The following is a 17,509-nucleotide window of genomic DNA, read 5'->3' as shown; positions in this document are numbered from 1 at the left end:
GGGAAGTGTGCTCAGCAACTGGGTGATCCAGCTGTTTCTTGGTCACAGTTTGTCATACGGACAAACAGCTTGTTGGTTGTCATGCCCACATAGAATGCAGCACAGTAGTTGCAGCATAAACTGTAGATCACATGATTGGTTTCACAGGTAGCCCTGCATTTGATGGGATAGGTGATGCTTGTGACCGGACTGGAGCAAGAGGTGGTGGGAGGATATATGAGAGCGGTCTTATATCTATGTCTATTGCAGGGATATGAACCATGAGGCAAGGAGCTGAGAGCAGGGGATGTGGAGGGATGGACGAGGATGTTGTGCAGGTTCGGTGGGCTGCAGAATACCGCTGTGGGTAGGACATTCCTCACTTCAGGGCACAACAAGAGGTAGTCCAAGCCCTGGCAGAGAATGTGAATCAGTTGCTCCAGTCCTAGATGGTACTGGACTATGAGAGGAATGTTTCTCCGTAGCCAGATGCTGGGACTTTGGGACATGGGGGGTGCCTGGAGGTTGGGAGAGTAATTGAGGTCTGCGAAGGCCTCAACAAGACCTTTGGTGTTTGTGCCTATCTGCAACTCAAGCTCTCTGTTATTAGTGAGGGGCAATCTATCTTATTCGTAACATTGTCAATATTTTATCCTGGCTTTTCCATTATCTTACTTTGCGTAACGGATTTTCTTCCGTCCCTTAACCTAATGCTGTTTTCCTTTGTTCTTTCTCTTCTTTCGTGTGTTTCACTTGTCACTTTCCAAGCTGCACTGTGCACTCTTTCTTACAAGCTACACTATATCACCCATCACACCTGCACACAACACTCAGCCACAAGACTGTCGTGATTGTTGGTGTAGTATCTCATGTTCCACAATACTCCCGTAGATATCATTAATCCTAGACCTTCAAATTGATCACTCTCGCATTTTTTTCACGCGTTATTTTTGTATCTCCCTGTGCCACATGAACTTTTACTTGATCCTACAAAGCCCTTCACACCCCCACTCCTTCTTCTCTCTTATTCCAGGTCGTACACACTAACCTCACCTAATCTAATCACATCTGCTGTCCCCCGTCTTCATACATACTGCCTACAAACCTGCAACCAATATTAAAATAGTTTTATTCAATTTTCTTTGATCCCGTTGTGTTTTCATGTCATTTTCAGTTAGTTTTCACCTTTCATTATCTGTCTACTCCCTCAGGTTTCATCTTTTATCCCCATACTTAATCCATTCCGTCCTTTTCTTGAATTTTCCTACATATTTTGGTATATTTCTGAGAATTTTTTCACACATATTTCTACATTTTTTTTGTATTTTTATACGGTTTTATTCTCCACAATGGATCCTTGATCCTTCCATCTGTACCAATACCGAAAAGTTCTCTCACCCCTAGCCAGAACCCAGTTACACATACTGTTCCTAAGTTGTTGCTTGGCTCATGGAATCCCCCCAAATGGCCTTACCATCAAATTACCCATCTATGGCTGCAGCCCCTCCTTCTACAATGACCTCCATCTGGTCAGATTCTGCCAGTCCTTAACCCACACCAATGTAGTCCTACAAGACCCATCGATTGGGCCCAAACTTTGCAACACCTCCTCTCCATATATAAAATTCTCTTGCTATGCAATCCCAGATTCCTGGATCCCATCTCACACATTGAAACTCTCACTCTCCAGTAACTAGACCAGCATGCACAATGTCACCTCAAAAAACTATCCAACCTGTTCACCACCTACTGCTGCCTTTGACTACTACAACATGACCACCTCCAAACCTCCGCACATCCCCTCACAGCCAATAAATCCTGCCTCGCAGACCTGCTACATTTACCCAACCCACAAAAACTCCTTCCCACCACCATACAAAATTCAGAACCTAAACAGATCCAAAAGATGGTCATGAACCTTTCCTTCAAAAATCTTAGCTCCGCAGAAGTATCAGTCCTCTCCAAAGGTCTCGCATTTTGCTCCACTCTCAAATTCATTCATGCAGGACTTGGTAAAGACCTTTCCTCCTTCTCCTAGTCCCTACAATGCAAACCCTTTTTTGCCACCAACCCTACCAATCAGATTCAATTCCTTAGGCTCATCCCACACTCTCCCGAGAATCAAGCTCGCTCTCACCACCACTACCACTCTGCACACTCCAAAGTTCCACATGCTTCCAGTCCATGAACCTAACCACCCAGGATGCCCCACTGTGGTTGGTTACTGTGCCCCTACTGGGAGAATCTCTGCTCTTGTACACCAATATCTTCAGCCCATTACCCACAACCTACCCTCCTCCTATATGAAAGATACCAACGATTTCCTTCACCAACTCTCCATAGTTCCTGACCCTTTACCACATGGTGCCCTGCTTGTCACTATTGATGCCACCTCCCTCTACACAAACATCCCTAATGTTCATGGCATTGCCACTCTTTAACACTACCTTTCCCAATACCCAACAAATTACAAATATACAACCTCCTTACTGGTCACCATGACCAACTAGATCCTCAACCATAACATTTCTTCTTTGAATCAATGGGCACCCACATGGCACCATCCTCTGCCAATTTATTACCAGACCATCTAGAGGAATCCTTTCTAATCACAAAGAATTCCAAACCCTTCAACTGGTTCAAATTCATTGATGCCATCTTCATGATCTGGATCAATGGTGAGAACACCCTATTCACATTCCTCCAGAACGTCAACACTTCATCTCCCATTTGCTTCAACTGGTCCTCCTCAACCCAACAAGCAACCTTTCTCAAAGTTGATCTCCACCTCAAAGATGGCTACATCAGTGCCTCCACCCCTATCAAACCCACCAACCATCAACAATACCTACACTTGAACAGTTGCCACCCACCCCGTACCAGGGAGTCCCTTACATACACCATACCCACCTCCTGGCTGTCACATGTATAGTGACGAGTAGTCCCTCTAGAAATATACGGAAAGTCTCAATGAGGGCTTCACAGATCATAATTATTCTCCCAACCATGAACAGATACAGATCTCCTGTGCCTTATCTCTCCAGTCAGCACTCACATCCCAAGTCCCACCATCCAGTCACAGAGCAGCATTCCCCTTGTGACTCAAAACCACCCAGGACTGGAGCTACTGAATCACATTCTCCACCAGAGTTTCAACTACCTCTCGTCATGCCCTGTTGGCATGACAACCAACAAGCTGTCTGTCCGCATGAATGGCCACCGACAAACTGTAGCCAAAAAACAGCTCGACCACCCAGTTGCTGAGCACCCTGCCCAACAAAACTTTCTTCATTTTAATGACTGCTTCACTTCACAGCCAGTGCCATTTAGAGCCTTTCTATCAACACCAGCTTTTTTTGAATTTATAACCATAATTTTATTAATGAGTTTATTTTCAAATTCATTAACGTTCTCATAACCATTCTGGCTTCCACCTTCGTTAGTCATAATCCTGCAACCACCTATCCCCTTCCAAGTTCACATTCCTATTCCACCTGTCTTCTTATCTCCATTTCTTCCCCCCCCCCCCCCCCCCCTCCTCTCTCTAACCACCTGACTGTACCTAGAAGACCGACCCACCCTCCCTGTATGCTCCCGCAAGCATCACTTTCCCGTCCCCCAACCCTACCATGCTATACCTCCACCTCCCTGCCCCAGCCCGTCCTCCTTACCCCCATCACCCAGATTGCTTGTAACAACCATACACAGCTGCTTGCAGGCTGGCATTGGCATCCAGACACTGGTTTTTTGTGTGTGTGTGTCTGTGCGCATGCAGAAGCAGGCCATTTTGGCCGAAAGCTTACTTGTTGGCAGCCTCTTTGTTGTGCCTTTCTGCAACTCATCATCTTCATTATACGGTGAGTAGCAATCTATCCTTTACAAAGTATTATCATTATTCCATCCTGGATTTTCCATTGCTGGAAACTCATAATCTGACAACATAAGAATTCTATGATCAAAACTGTTGACAACAAAGCACAGCCCGAAGAAAGACCTGATATTTACAAATAAGATATTTAGAGGGGGAAAATCAATTCTACAATGAAACTTAAATGTGCCAGAGGACAAATTTCTATGAATATAATGTGCCTGAGAACAGATTTCTACTCTCAAATTGAGGAAATACTGGTCACGAGGATTGACGTCTAGGAAAGATAATACTGCTGCATACTGAGATTAAGTCAGTTTTTGGCTGCAATGTCTGGAGAGGACAGTAGCTTGTGATAATGGTTTTGTGTGTTTTATTAGCTCTGGAAAAAAAACTCCATCCAAAACTTAAGCTATTCTCTACCTATTCCATCTACCTCTCTGCTATTCCGTGTTTCTTCTTTTTGGAAAACAAAGTTTCGTTCTCAACATAATATATAATAGAGGGAAACATTCCACGTGGGAAAAATATATCCAAAAACACAGATGATGTGACTTACCGAACGAAAGTGCTGGCAGGTCGATAGACACACAAATAAACACAAACATACACACAAAATTCAAGCTTTCGCAACAAACTGTTGCCTCATCAGGAAAGAGGGAAGGAGAGGGAAAGACGAAAGGATGTGTGTTTTAAGGGAGAGGGTAAGGAGTCATTCCAATCCCAGGAGCGGAAAGACTTACCTTAGGGGGAAAAAAGGAAAGGTATACACTTGCGTGCGCGCGCGCACACACACACACACACACACACACACACACACACACACACACATATCCATCCGCACATACACAGACACAAGCAGACATTTGTAAAGGCAAAGAGTTTGGGGAGAGATGTCAGTCGAGGCGGAAGTACAGAGGCAAAGATGTTGTTGAAAGACAAGTGAGGTATGAGCGGCGGTAAATTGAAATTAGCGGAGATTGAGGCCTGGCGGATAACGAGAAGAGAGGATATACTGAAGGGCAAGTTCCCATCTCCGGAGTTCTGACACGTTGGTGTTAGTGGGAAGTATCCAGATAACCCGGACGGTGTAACACTGTGCCAAGATGTGCTGGCCGTGCACCAAGGCATGTTTAGCCACAGGGTGATCCTCATTACCAACAAACACTGTCTGCCTGTGTCCATTCATGCGAATGGACAGTTTGTTGCTGGTCATTCCCACATAGAAAGCTTCACAGTGTAGGCAGGTCAGTTGGTAAATCACGTGGGTGCTTTCACACGTGGCTCTGCCTTTGATCGTGTACACCTTCAGGGTTACAGGACTGGAGTAGGTGGTGGTGGGAGGGAGCATGGGACAGGTTGTACACCGGGGGAGGTTACAAGGGTAGGAGCCAGAGGGTAGGGAAGGTGGTTTGGGGATTTCATAGGGATGAACTAAGAGGTTATGAAGGTTAGGTGGACGGCGGAAAGACACTCTTGGTGGAGTGGGGAGGATTTCATGAAGGATGGATCTCATTTCAGGACAGGATTTGAGGAAGTCGTATCCCTGCTGGAGAGCCACATTCAGAGCCTGATCCAGTACCGGAAAGTATCCTGTCACAAGTGGGGCACTTTTGGGGTTCTTCTGTGGGAGGTTCTGGGTTTGAGGAGATGAGGAAGTGGCTCTGGTTATTTGCTTCTGTACCAGGTCGGGAGGGTAGTTGCGGGATGCGAAAGCTGTTTTCAGGTTGTTGGTGTAATGGTTCAGGGATTCCGGACTGGAGCAGATTCGTTTGCAACAAAGACCTAAGCTGTAGGGAAGGGACCGTTTGATGTGGCATGGGTGGCAGCTGTCATAATGGAGGTACTGTTGCTTGTTGGTGGGTTTGATGTGGACGGACGTGTGAAGCTGGCCGTTGGACAGGTGGAGGTCAACGTCAAGGAAAGTGGCATGGGATTTGGAGTAGGACCAGGTGAATCTGATGGAACCAAAGGAGTTGAGGTTGGAGAGGATATTCTGGAGTTCTTCTTCACTGTGAGTCCAGATCATGAAGATGTCATCAATAAATCTGTACCAAACTTTCGGTTGGCAGGCCTGGGTAACCAAGAAGGCTTCCTCTAAGCGACCCATGAATAGGTTGGCGTACAAGGGGGCCATCCTGGTGCCCATGGCTGTTCCCTTTAATTGTTAGTATGTCTGGCCTTCGAAAGTGAAGAAGTTGTGGGTCAGGATGAAGCTGGCTTAAGGTAACGAGGAAAGAGGTTTTTGGTAGGGTGGCAGGTGATCGCCATGAAAGGAAGTGCTCCATCGCAGCGAGGCCCTGGATGTGTGGAATATTTGTGTATAAGGAAGTGGCATCAATGGTTACAAGGATGGTTTCTGGGGGTAACAGACTGGGTAGGGATTCCAGGCGTTCGAGAAAGTGGTTGGTGTCTTTGATGAAGGATGGGAGACTGCATGTGATGGGTTGAAGGTGTTGATCTACGTAGGCAGAGATACGTTCTGTGGGGGCTTGGTAGCCGGCTACAATAGGATTGCCGGGATGATTGGGTTTGTGAATTTTAGGAAGAAGGTAGAAGGTAGGGGTGTGGGGTGTTGGTGGGGTCAGGAGGTTGATGGAGTCAGGTGAAAGGTTTTGTAGGGGGCCTAAGGTTCTGAGGATTCCTGGAAGTTTGCTTCATCAGGAAAGAGGGAAGGAGAGGGAAAGAAGAAAGGGTATGGGTTTTAAGGTGAGAGGGTAAGGAGTCATTCCAATCCCAGGAGCCGAAAGACTTACCTTAGGGAGAAAAAGGGACAGGTATACACTCGCGCGCGCACACAGACACATATCCATTCTGGCCTTAATGGCCGAAAGCTACAATTGTGTGAATCTTTTTGTTGTGCCTATCGCGACTCAGCATCTCCGCTATATGGTGAGTAGTAACTTTCCTTCTCTAATATTGTTACATTTTCTATGCTCATTAGACTGATCATTCTATTTAAAATATACCTTAACTCTCTCCTTCACTTTCACAGGATAATGATGTCATTAGGAAATCGTATCATTAACCCTTTAACTGCTTTGACCTGTTTACACCCGCCACCAGTCCTACCTGGTACTCTGAATGACACGTTCAGAGTACCAGGTGGAAGGACTGGTGGCGCGCGTAAATACGTCCAGAGCACACAGGGACAGGTACAAAGGCGCACGTGTTAAGACATCCAGAACAGTTAAAGGGTTAATCAAGTCATGCTGTGTTTTAATCCAACTCCAGATTTTTTAAGTTTCTGTTATTGCTTTTTCGGTGCACTTCCTGGCAGATTAAAACTGTGTGCCGGACCGAGACTCGAACTCGGGACCTTTGCCTTCCCGGGCAAGTGCTCTACCATCTGAGCTACCGAAGCACGTCTCATGCCTGGTTCTCACAGCTTTACTTCTGCCAGTATCTCGTCTCCTACCTTCCAAACTTACAGAAGCTCTCCTGCGAACCTTGCAGAACTAGCACTCCTGAAAGAAAGGATACTGCGGAGACATGGCTTAGCCACAGCCTGGGGGATGTTTCCGGAATGTCTCCGCAATATCCTTTCTTTCAGGAGTGCTAGTTCTGCAAGGTTCGCAGAAGAGCTTCTGTTAAGTCTGGAAGGTAGAAGACGAGATATTGGCAGAAGTAAAGCTGTGAGGACGGGGCGTGAGTCGTGCTTGGGTAGCTCAGTTGGTAGAGCACTTGCCCGCAAAGGCAAAGGTCCCGAGTTCGAGTCTCAGTCCGGCATACAGTTTTAATCTGCCAGGAAGTTTCATATCAGTGCACACTCCGCTGCAGGGTGAAAATCTCATTCTGGAAAGAAATCTTGCTGCACCACGAACTACTTGTGAAAATATTTAATTGATGGACTGGTATTCTGGCATATACTGCATGATCAGTGGCACATATTGTGTACGTTGTATCAAATGAAGTACAAAATATTTGATAAGATTAAAACTGATATAGAGCTCTGTGGTACACAGGCTGTTATGCGTACATGTTACAACTGTGGAGCACTATATAGCAACATTTCTTGGTCGTATTGGACATGATCGAGTTACTGTAATTACAAATTGTTAATTATTGCAATTAAATTTTGTAACAATTGTAACAACATTAGTATGTGTGTTACTGTTGGGTGTATCAACATGGAATGTCCAAAATTCTACCAGGAATGATTTAAGAACAAAATGGTTGTAAAATGGTCCTAACTGCCCAGGACCAAAGACAGTTGCCGTGCCTTGTCAATGACAATCTGGTTCAAACACGACTGGAATTGCTGCTGCCAGTGAATGTAGGTCTATCTCAAATAGTTTCCAAGTGTACAATGCAAAGGGAATTGCATGCAATGGACATATGGAATCCAGTACTTCACAAAAAGCCGTTGTTCACAGCAGCAAATAAAGCTGCACACCTTCAGTGGTCTGAACACCACCAAAACTGAAGAGTAGCAGACTTGAGGCACATTTTGTGGTATGCGAGTCACAATTTTGCTTCTCTTCTACCAACGCACACCAATGAGTGCACTGACAGCTCAATGAGGCATTAAGCCCACAGTGTATGGTGGTTGTAGTATCAGCCAAAGATAGTTCTGTCATATTTTGGGAGTGATTTTCGCACCAGAACTTAGGCTCACTTATTCAGCTTCAGCTTACCGTGGACACGAGCCTGGATTTCCATCTGAACATTCTCAGTAGGCATTTGTTGCTCTTTCTTCGTAATATGTATGCTGTAGAAACCTCCTTTCAAATCTATGACAGCCATGTCCACAGGACTGCATGTATACATTCCCATTTTGTGAACACTCGGGCAACAGACTGCAGTCCGACTGGCCTGCTACATCACCCGATCTTAATCCCACAGAAAATGTCTATTTCGAACAGTGGGTGAAACATCCCTGCAATCTCTACGAGATCTGCTTAGTGAGCAGCTTCAGCTGGATACGCCGTACCTGAAAGTTGTACTTTTTCTCACTGAACGATTGTCCTTATTGAGGCTAGAAGGAATGTTACACGATATTAGAATGGTATCTGCTGAAAGTAGACAATACGTTTTGTTTCATCCTCCTGACCCTTCTCCTTCACACCCTTTTGGGCTTTGTGTATCAGACAGCCTGTTCCAGTAAAAAATATGTGAAGAGCACATAATGTATTTTTCAACTGTATTAGGGTGCACAGCTGCAACAATATTCCTTAATTCAGTGTTTCTCAGCCTTTCAGTTTACAAGACCCAATTTTCATCCTTCACCTTTTCCTAATATGACAATATATAATGTATTTTGACACTAAAGCTGCAAAGTTAAAAACCTTACACATTACCACGAATTACAATTTATTGCTATTTCCCAACACTGATCCGCTACACAGACAAAACCAAAATCAATGGCCCTGTACAGTCCTCTGTCTTCCATGTAGAATCCGAAGGTATCTCAACTGCCAAAGTAGCCATCAGACTTCAGGGTAACTGGCAAAACCAAAAGATAATTTAGTAATAAATCAGTCTTTGAAGTTTGGGCAGGGGTGGACTGATGAATTCTCTACACTGAATGTCAAAGCATTCTGTACACCATTGTCTTTTTCAACATCCTACCTTTGCAAAACCAGATTTTTTTGCACTGCCTGCTTTGATGACAAGATATAGATCTTAGCTAAACATAGAAAAAAAGTCAAGAGTGAGTGTTTCTAACATTAACCCCACTTCTGGTCTGCTCTGCAAGCCAGGTGAAAGGGTGTCACTAATAATTACAAGACTTGTTTAATTATTAAATATATTGTGCACCATTTGTACAGTACTATCTATTAAGTGCATTATACCAGCGTAAATGGGAATTTTAATTTACTATTATGTCAGAATGTATTCTGCTTCTCTTTTCTTTCAGTAAATCAATAATTTTTTGAATATTTTTAGTAAGCTTGTGCCTCTCCTCCCCCCTTCCCCCTCATTTAGTGTCGTCATTCCCCCACCTAGTGGGGACATCCCATAGGTTGAGAATTGCTCTCTTAATTCAAATATATAAACGAAATTCTGAAAGGAAATGAGATGGAGTGGGGGGAAGCAGACTGAAATATGTAATCCTTGACACTACTATCTACCATAGATCTGTTCTCATGCAAACTTGAGTACCAAATCGTTCTACCAATCGTCAAACGTAACTGCACAGAATGTTAAATCAGTTTTATTGGTGAATGTCTGTACAGCTTGTTAACAGATTATGGATATGATCTGTGGAGTGCTCTACTAACCAAAACTTATGTGCCGCACCAAGTTTCATGTTGCACACTAATTCCAGTGTATGCCGTCCAATGGTTTTCCAATTACATTCTTCTTTGCAGAGTCATCATCGGATTTACTGTAACATTAAGAAAGACAGTTCATAAATGCCTGTAAATCTCCTCTGCTAATGCAAATTCCGTCAACAATGTGCTCATATATGCAACTCAACAAACCAGTACTGACATTAACAATAATACTGAAATGTTCTAAGGGAGTGAGCATTCCAGAAACAAGGTGTTTAAAATTAAATTATTCCACAGCAGAACACTTAAGAAGTAGGATCAGAGTATCCTGACAAGGGAAAAAAAGAGATAATGGTCAGCCCGATTCCAGCTTGACCACTTTGGAGTATACATGAATGTATACTTTGAGAGTGAATAATATTTTCCATGGTTTCATTAGTAATATTTCTGATTAAAGGTAGTGGACTGATCTGAAACTCCTGTACTGTAGTAGTATATAAATGAACAAATGTGACAAATTTTGCATTAGCTGGAAGTGGGACAATATAAAAAGTTTTCTCTACTTTCAGTCAATGTTTCTTTAGGTTATGTTCTGTTTATCTCAGGAATTCCTTTCGGGCTTTGTGGAGCAGCAAGTGAAGTTGAGCTGTGCCTAACATCCCAAGTGCAGCAAACACGTCTCGGCACTGTACACTGCTCCGAGTAATATACACGACCTGAACATATAACTGACAATATTGTCAACTACACTGATATTTTTGTAATGACATAATCACACCCCAACCCCATGAACCGTGGGGAGGCTTGCATGCATCAGCAATACAGATGTTCGTACCGTAAACTGTTGAGAGTTTCAAAGGGTGTTACAATAAGTACCCTCCACCACACACCATTAAATGGCTTGTGAAGTATGATATAGACCTAGATGTAGAGGTAGAGAGCATTAGGGAATGATTGACGACAACAACAGGGGAAAGGAATACAGTAGAAGGAGAATAGGAAGCTCTGAGAGATGAAGAAGTGACGTCAGCAGAGGATCAAGTAGGTAACAAGACTAGGGCTAATAGAAATCCTTGGGTAACACAAGAGATATTGAATTTCATTGATGAGAGGAGACAATTTAAAAATGCAGTAAGTGAAGCATGCGAAAGGGAATACAAACATCTAAAAAATGAGATTGGCAGGAAGTGCAAAATGGCTAAGCAGAAAAGTCTACAAGACAAATATAAGGATTTAGAAGCATATATCACTAGGGGAAAGATAGATACTGCCTACAAGAAAATTAAAGAGATCTTTGGAGGAAAGAGAATCACCTAAATGAATATCAAGAGTTCAGAGGGAAACCAGTCCTAAGCACATTGAAAGGAGGAAAGAGTATATAGAGGATCTATACAAGAGAGATGAACTTGAGAACAATGTTATAGAAATGGAAGAGCACATAGATGAGGTTGAGAGGGAAGATTTGATACTGCATGAAGAATTTGACAGAGCACTGAAAGACGTAAGCCGAAAAAAGACCCTGCAAGTCAATGACATTCCATTAGAACAACTGATAGCCTTGGGAGAGCCAACCAAGACAAAACTCTTCCATCTGGTGAGCAAGATGTATGAGATTGGAAAAATACTATCAGACTTCAAGAAGAATATAATAATTCCGGTTGCAAAGAAAACAGGCTTTGACAGGCATGAATATTACAGAACTATCAGTTTAATAAGTACGGTTGCAAAATACTAACATGAATTCGTTCCAGAAGAATGAAAAAGCGGGTATAAAACGAGCTCGGGGAAGATCGGTGTGGATTCAGGAGAAATGGAGGAATACACAAGGCAATACTGACACTGACTTCTCTCGGAAGAAAGGTTGAAAAAAGGCAAACCGACATTTGTAGCATTTATAGACATAGAGAAAGCTTTTGTCAACGCTGAATGGAATACTCTCTTTAAAATTCTGAGGGTAGCAGGGTAAAATAAAAGCAGCAAAAGGTTATTTACAACTTGTATAGAAACCAATGGCAGTTATAAGTTCGAGAAGTATGAGAGGGAAAAAGTGGTTGAGAAGAGAGTGAGACAAGGTTGTAGCCTATACCTGATATTCAATCTGTACATTGAAAAGCAGTAAACAAAACAAAAGAAAAATTTTGAATTAAGAATTAAAGTTTGGACAGAGAAATAAAAACTTCAAGGTTTGCCAATATTGTACTTCTGTCAGAGACAGCAAAGGGCTTGGAAGAGCCGTTGAATGGAGAAGACAATGTCTTGAAAAGAGGATACAACATGAACAACAACAAATCAGGTGATGCTGAAGCAATTAGATTAGGATATGAGACTCTGAAAGTAGTAGAAGACTTTTGGTATTTGGGCAGCAACATAACTGATGATGGCCTAAATAGAGAGGATATAAAATGTAGACTGGTAATAGCAAGAAAAGCATTTCTGAAGAAGAGAAATTTGGCCTCAGGGAAGTTAGCCCCTGAATTTCAAACTTTTTAAAATCGTGGTGCTTTTGGTTGCTCTACCTTGCTCCAGGCATCTGTAAATTTAAAAACAAGCAAACAATTAAACAAACGCAAAATTTTTGATTGATTCCCACTTTTTGAAAAGTTGGATTTTTTTATGTTTGCTCAGATATGTTTTAGTTGCTCTGAATGTTGCTTCAGAACAACAATGTCCTCGAACAAACAGTTTTCAAATGGGAAGTAAAACAGATTTTCCCCCAGTCCCCAATTTTTGAAAACTCAGATTTTTTATGCTTGTTCTTAGCTGTTCCGAGCATTGCTTCAGAGCAACAATATTTCCAGATAGAGTTCAAATGGGAACCAAAACCATATTTTATGCCGCCCTCAATTTTTGAAAAAATTGCCTTTTTTTACACTTCTTCAAAGTGGCATCAATTCCTCTGAACAATGTCGGCAAATAAATGATACTGAATTGGGTGGTAACAGAAGAAAGGGATGTAGTGTAGGAGTTAAAAGGAAAAAATATTTTAGAAAGCTACAATCCTGATTTCAATTATTCCAAAATGGCGGTCTTCTGAACCAAATCTTAACTGAAAATGAAGTGGGAGATATCATGAGCTTGCTTTCTATCGACATCAGTTACTTTCTCATTGACATGGGAAAATTATCAATCAACAAACATGCAGCAAAAACTGTGTGCAGACTGTCAATTAGATTCCGCTCTTTTTAATTTTTAATGTACCGTCAAAAGGGGTGATTTTGGACGGTTTTGTCATTATTTTGATTGTAACTTTTGTATATAATTGATTGTTATGGAAGTGATAGGGTAATGAATAAAATATCCCAGAACCAGAAAGAGTATGTGTAGGTATATTTATCTGAGGCAGTTAAAGTGTCAGAAGTCACCCCATGGATTGGGGTGATTTCCGACACGTGTTTTTAAAATCTCTGTCGGAAGTTACAGTACATAGAGGGCGAATTCGGACATTTACTGCCTTTTTTTAAAATTCTACATGCTTTTTGTTTGATTTTGGTGACATTTTACACATTGATCATGTTGCTAGGTGGGAAATTTTCCAGCTTTGCCTTGATATTGGAGAAAAACATCTTAACAGTCTCTTTATTCACTTCTGCATGAGCTCATTTAATATTTTCGTTTAAGCGAACAGAAAGATCTTCTGACTGTCGTTTGAGGAATAAATGCACCCATTCTTCTCCTGGCAAATTATTATGAAAATTTTTCTCTTTTCGGCCAGATTTATCAAGGTAGCCTTTAACTAAATATCTAATATCCAATTTAGTGAAAGGAAATCCCCAATGTGTAGCCCTCAAGATACCTTGCTTCAACGTTTCTTCTTCTTCTTCTTCTTCTTCTTCTTCATTTAGCACTGGCTGTCCTCCCATTTTTTTCGGATGTGCTTCCTGCACTTTATTTTGTAGGGTTGATTTAGGTATACCATACAAATCACGCGCTTTACTGTACGATAATTTACCACTCTGAATATCACGAACAGCTTCAGGCATAAGTTCCAGGTCATAATTAGACCGTACTGTAGCACCTCTGCTGCTCTTATACGTTCTTGGCATTGTCCGAATTCACCCCACACAGTACATAATTTTACAAAAACTGTCGTCATTTTATAACCTTGCACGAGAAACTAGACAAACTTGTACAGAAATTGTCTCAATGCGGTTACCTACTGAGCGCGTCGACAATTGCGGTTACAATAACTTCTCGCTCAGCGCAACAATTGAAAGTTTCCACTTAACGATAATGCATGGATTTTTAACACTGAGACTGTTCGCCAATTATTCACCTAGGGAAACAATTGACGCAAAATAAAAGTATTGAAAAGCAATAAATGAAATCTTGCACTTAAATGAACTAGCACACGGAAGTTAAAATAAGTAACTCTTTGTTTCTATGTAGTGACAAAGAAAAAATAAGCCATACTGTCCAAATTAGCCCCGATGTCCAAAATCACCCCATTTGATGGTACCTATTTGTGAAATTTTTATATTCGTTTTAATTTTTATTAATGGATATATTTTTTTCATTTTTTTTCGGGTTCCTCTAATCAGTTATGTACATCTGTGGTGTTCAAGAAATAATTATTCTCTCCTTCACTGTACATTTTTGTTTGTTTTCCTTCTTTAAGGTTTTCGCATTTTTCACATTTTGACAATTTTCAACTGTTTTACATTTACAGGGATACATATGACACTGGAACAGAATAATCATCATATCTTTAACGTTAGGCAAAAATTGGAGTGTTTCCAGTTTATGCCTTTTATTCTTTTGAAGAATTATTCAATTGAGTTTAAGAAAGAAGTAATGACTGATCGCAGTTGCTATATTGTTGTTGTTGATGTGGTCTTCAGTCCTGAGACTGGTTTGATGCAGCTCTGCATGCTACTCTATCCTGTGCAAGCTGTTTCATCTCCCAGTATTTACTGCAACCTACATCCTTCTGAATCTGCTTAGTGTGTTCATCTCTTGGTCTCCCTCTACGATTTTTACCCTCCACGCTGCCCTCCAGTGCTAAATTTGTGATCCCTTGATGCCTCAGAACATGTCCTACCAACTGGTCCCTTCTTCTAGTCAAGTTGTGCCACAAACTCCTCTTCTCCCCAATTCTATTCAATACCTCCTCATTAGTTATGTGATCTACCCATCTAATCTTCAGCATTCTTCTGTAGCACCACATTTCGAAAGCTTCTATTCTCTTCTTGTCCAAACTATTTATCGTCCATGTTTCACTTCCATACATGGCTACACTCCATACAAATACTTTCAGAAACGGCTTCCTGACACTTAAATCTATACTCGATGTTAACAAATTTCCCTTCTTCAGAAACGCATTCCTTGCCATTGCCAGTCTACATTTTATATCCTCTCTACTTCGACTATCATCAGTTATTTTGCTCCCCAAATAGCAAAACTCGTTTACTACTTTAAGTGTCTCATTTCCTAATCTAATTCCCTCAGCATCACCCGACTTAACTCTACTACATTCCATTATCTTTGTTTTGCTTTTGTTGATGTTCATCTTATACCCTCCTTTCAAAACACTGTCCATTCCGTTCAACTGCTCTTCCAAGTCCTTTGCTATCTCTGACAGAATTACAATGTCATTGGCGAACCTCAAAGTTTTTATTTCTTCTCCATGGATTTTAATACCAACTCCGAATTTTTCTTTTGTTTCCTTTACTGCTTGCTCAATATACAGATTGAATAACATTGGGGAGAGGCTACAACCCTGTCTCACTCCCTTCCCAACCACTGCTTCCCTTTCATGCCCCTCGACTCTTATAATTGCCATCTGGTTTCTGTACAAATTGTAAATAGCCTTTCGCTCCCTGTATTTTACCCCTGCCACCTTTAGAATTTGAAAGAGAGTATTCCAGTCAACATTGTCAAAAGCTTTCTCTAAGTCCACAAATGCTAGAAATGTAGGTTTGCCTTTCCTTAATCTTTCTTCTAAGATAAGTCGTAGAGTCAGTATTGCCTCATGTGTTCCAATATTTATACGGAATCCAAACTTATCTTCCCCGAGGTAGGCTTCTACTAGTTTTTCCATTCGTCTGTAAAGAATTAGCGTTAGTATTTTTCAGCTATGGCTTATTGAACTGATAGTTCGATAATTTTCACATCTGTCAACACCTGCTTTCTTTGGGATTGGAATTACTATATTCTTCTTGAAGTCTGACGGTATTTCGCCTGTCTCATACATCTTGCTCACCAGATGGTAGAGTTTTTGTCAGGACTGGCTCTCCCAAGGCAGTCAGTAGTTCCAATGGAATGTTGTCTACTCCCGGGGCCTTGTTTCGACTCAGTGCTCTGTCAAACTCTTCACGCAGTATCCTATCCCCCATTTCGTCTTCATCTACATTCTCTTCTATTTCCACAATATTGTCCTCAAGTACGTCGCCCTTGTATAGACCCTCTATATACTCCTTCCACCTTTCTGCTTTCCCTTCTTTGTTTAGAACTGGGTTTCCATCTGAGCTCTTGCTATTCATACAAGTGGTTATCTTTTCTCCAAAGGTCTCTTTAATTTTCCTGTACGCAGTATCTATCTCGCCCCTAGTGAGATAAGCCTCTACATCCTTACATTTGTCCTCTAGCCATCCCTGCTCAGCCATTTTGCACTTCCTGTCGATCTCATTTTTGAGAGGTTTATATTCCTTTTTGCCTGCTTCATTTACTGCATTTTTATATTTTCTCCTTTCATCAATTAAATTCAATATTTCTTCTATTACCCAAGGATTTCTACCAGCCCTCGTCTTTTTACCTACTTGATCTTCTGCTGCCTTCACTACTTCATCCCTTAGTGCTACCCATTCTTCTTCTACTGTATTTCTTTCTCCCATTTGTGACAATTGTTCCCTTATGCTCTCCCTGAAACTCTGTACAACCTCTGGTTTAATCAGTTTGTCCAGGTCCCATCTCCTTAAATTCCCACCTTTTTGCAGTTTCTTCCGTTTTAATCTACAGTTCATAACCAATAGATTGTGGTCAGAGTCCACATCTGCCCCTGGAAATGTCTTACAATTTAATACCTGCTTCCTAAATCTCTCTCTTAGCATTATATAATCAATCTCATACCTTCTGGTATTTCCAGGATTCTTCCATGTGTACAACCTTCTTTTGTGATTCTTGAACCAAGTGTTAGCAATGATTAAGTTATGCTCTGTGCAAAATTCTACCAGACAGCTTCCTCTTTCATTTCTTTCCCCCAATCTAAATTCACCTACTATGTTTCCTTCTCTCCCTTTTCCTACTCTCAAATTCCAGTCACCCATCACTATTAAATTTTCGTCTCCCTTCACTACCTGAATAATTTCTTTTATCTCATCATACATTTCATCAATTTCTTCATCATCTGCAGAGCTAGTAAGCATATAAACTTGTACTACAGTAGTAGGCGTGGCCTTTGTGTCTATCTTGGCCACAATAATGCGTTCACTATGCTGTTTGTAGTAGC

The 17,509-nt window shown here is 41.6% G+C and overlaps 1 protein-coding gene across 13 annotated transcripts in view; it reads right to left on the bottom strand.

Moving 5' to 3' along the window:
* Positions 1–17,509, bottom strand: part of LOC126424904 (speckle-type POZ protein-like) — a 112,992-nt gene that overhangs the window by 11,570 nt on the left and 83,913 nt on the right. For all 13 annotated transcript variants that reach the window (XM_050087739.1, XM_050087742.1, XM_050087743.1 and 10 more), the window contains one exon: positions 10,072–10,178. In XM_050087739.1, coding sequence (XP_049943696.1) covers positions 10,109–10,178 — 70 coding nt within the window. In that variant the 3' untranslated portion in view covers positions 10,072–10,108. The remainder of the gene's footprint in view (positions 1–10,071; positions 10,179–17,509) is intronic.

The sequence above is a fragment of the Schistocerca serialis genome, chromosome 10 (assembly GCF_023864345.2).
Source record: "Schistocerca serialis cubense isolate TAMUIC-IGC-003099 chromosome 10, iqSchSeri2.2, whole genome shotgun sequence".
Classification (NCBI taxonomy): Eukaryota; Metazoa; Arthropoda; class Insecta; order Orthoptera; family Acrididae; genus Schistocerca; species Schistocerca serialis.
This window is presented reverse-complemented; position numbering and strand designations above follow the sequence as displayed.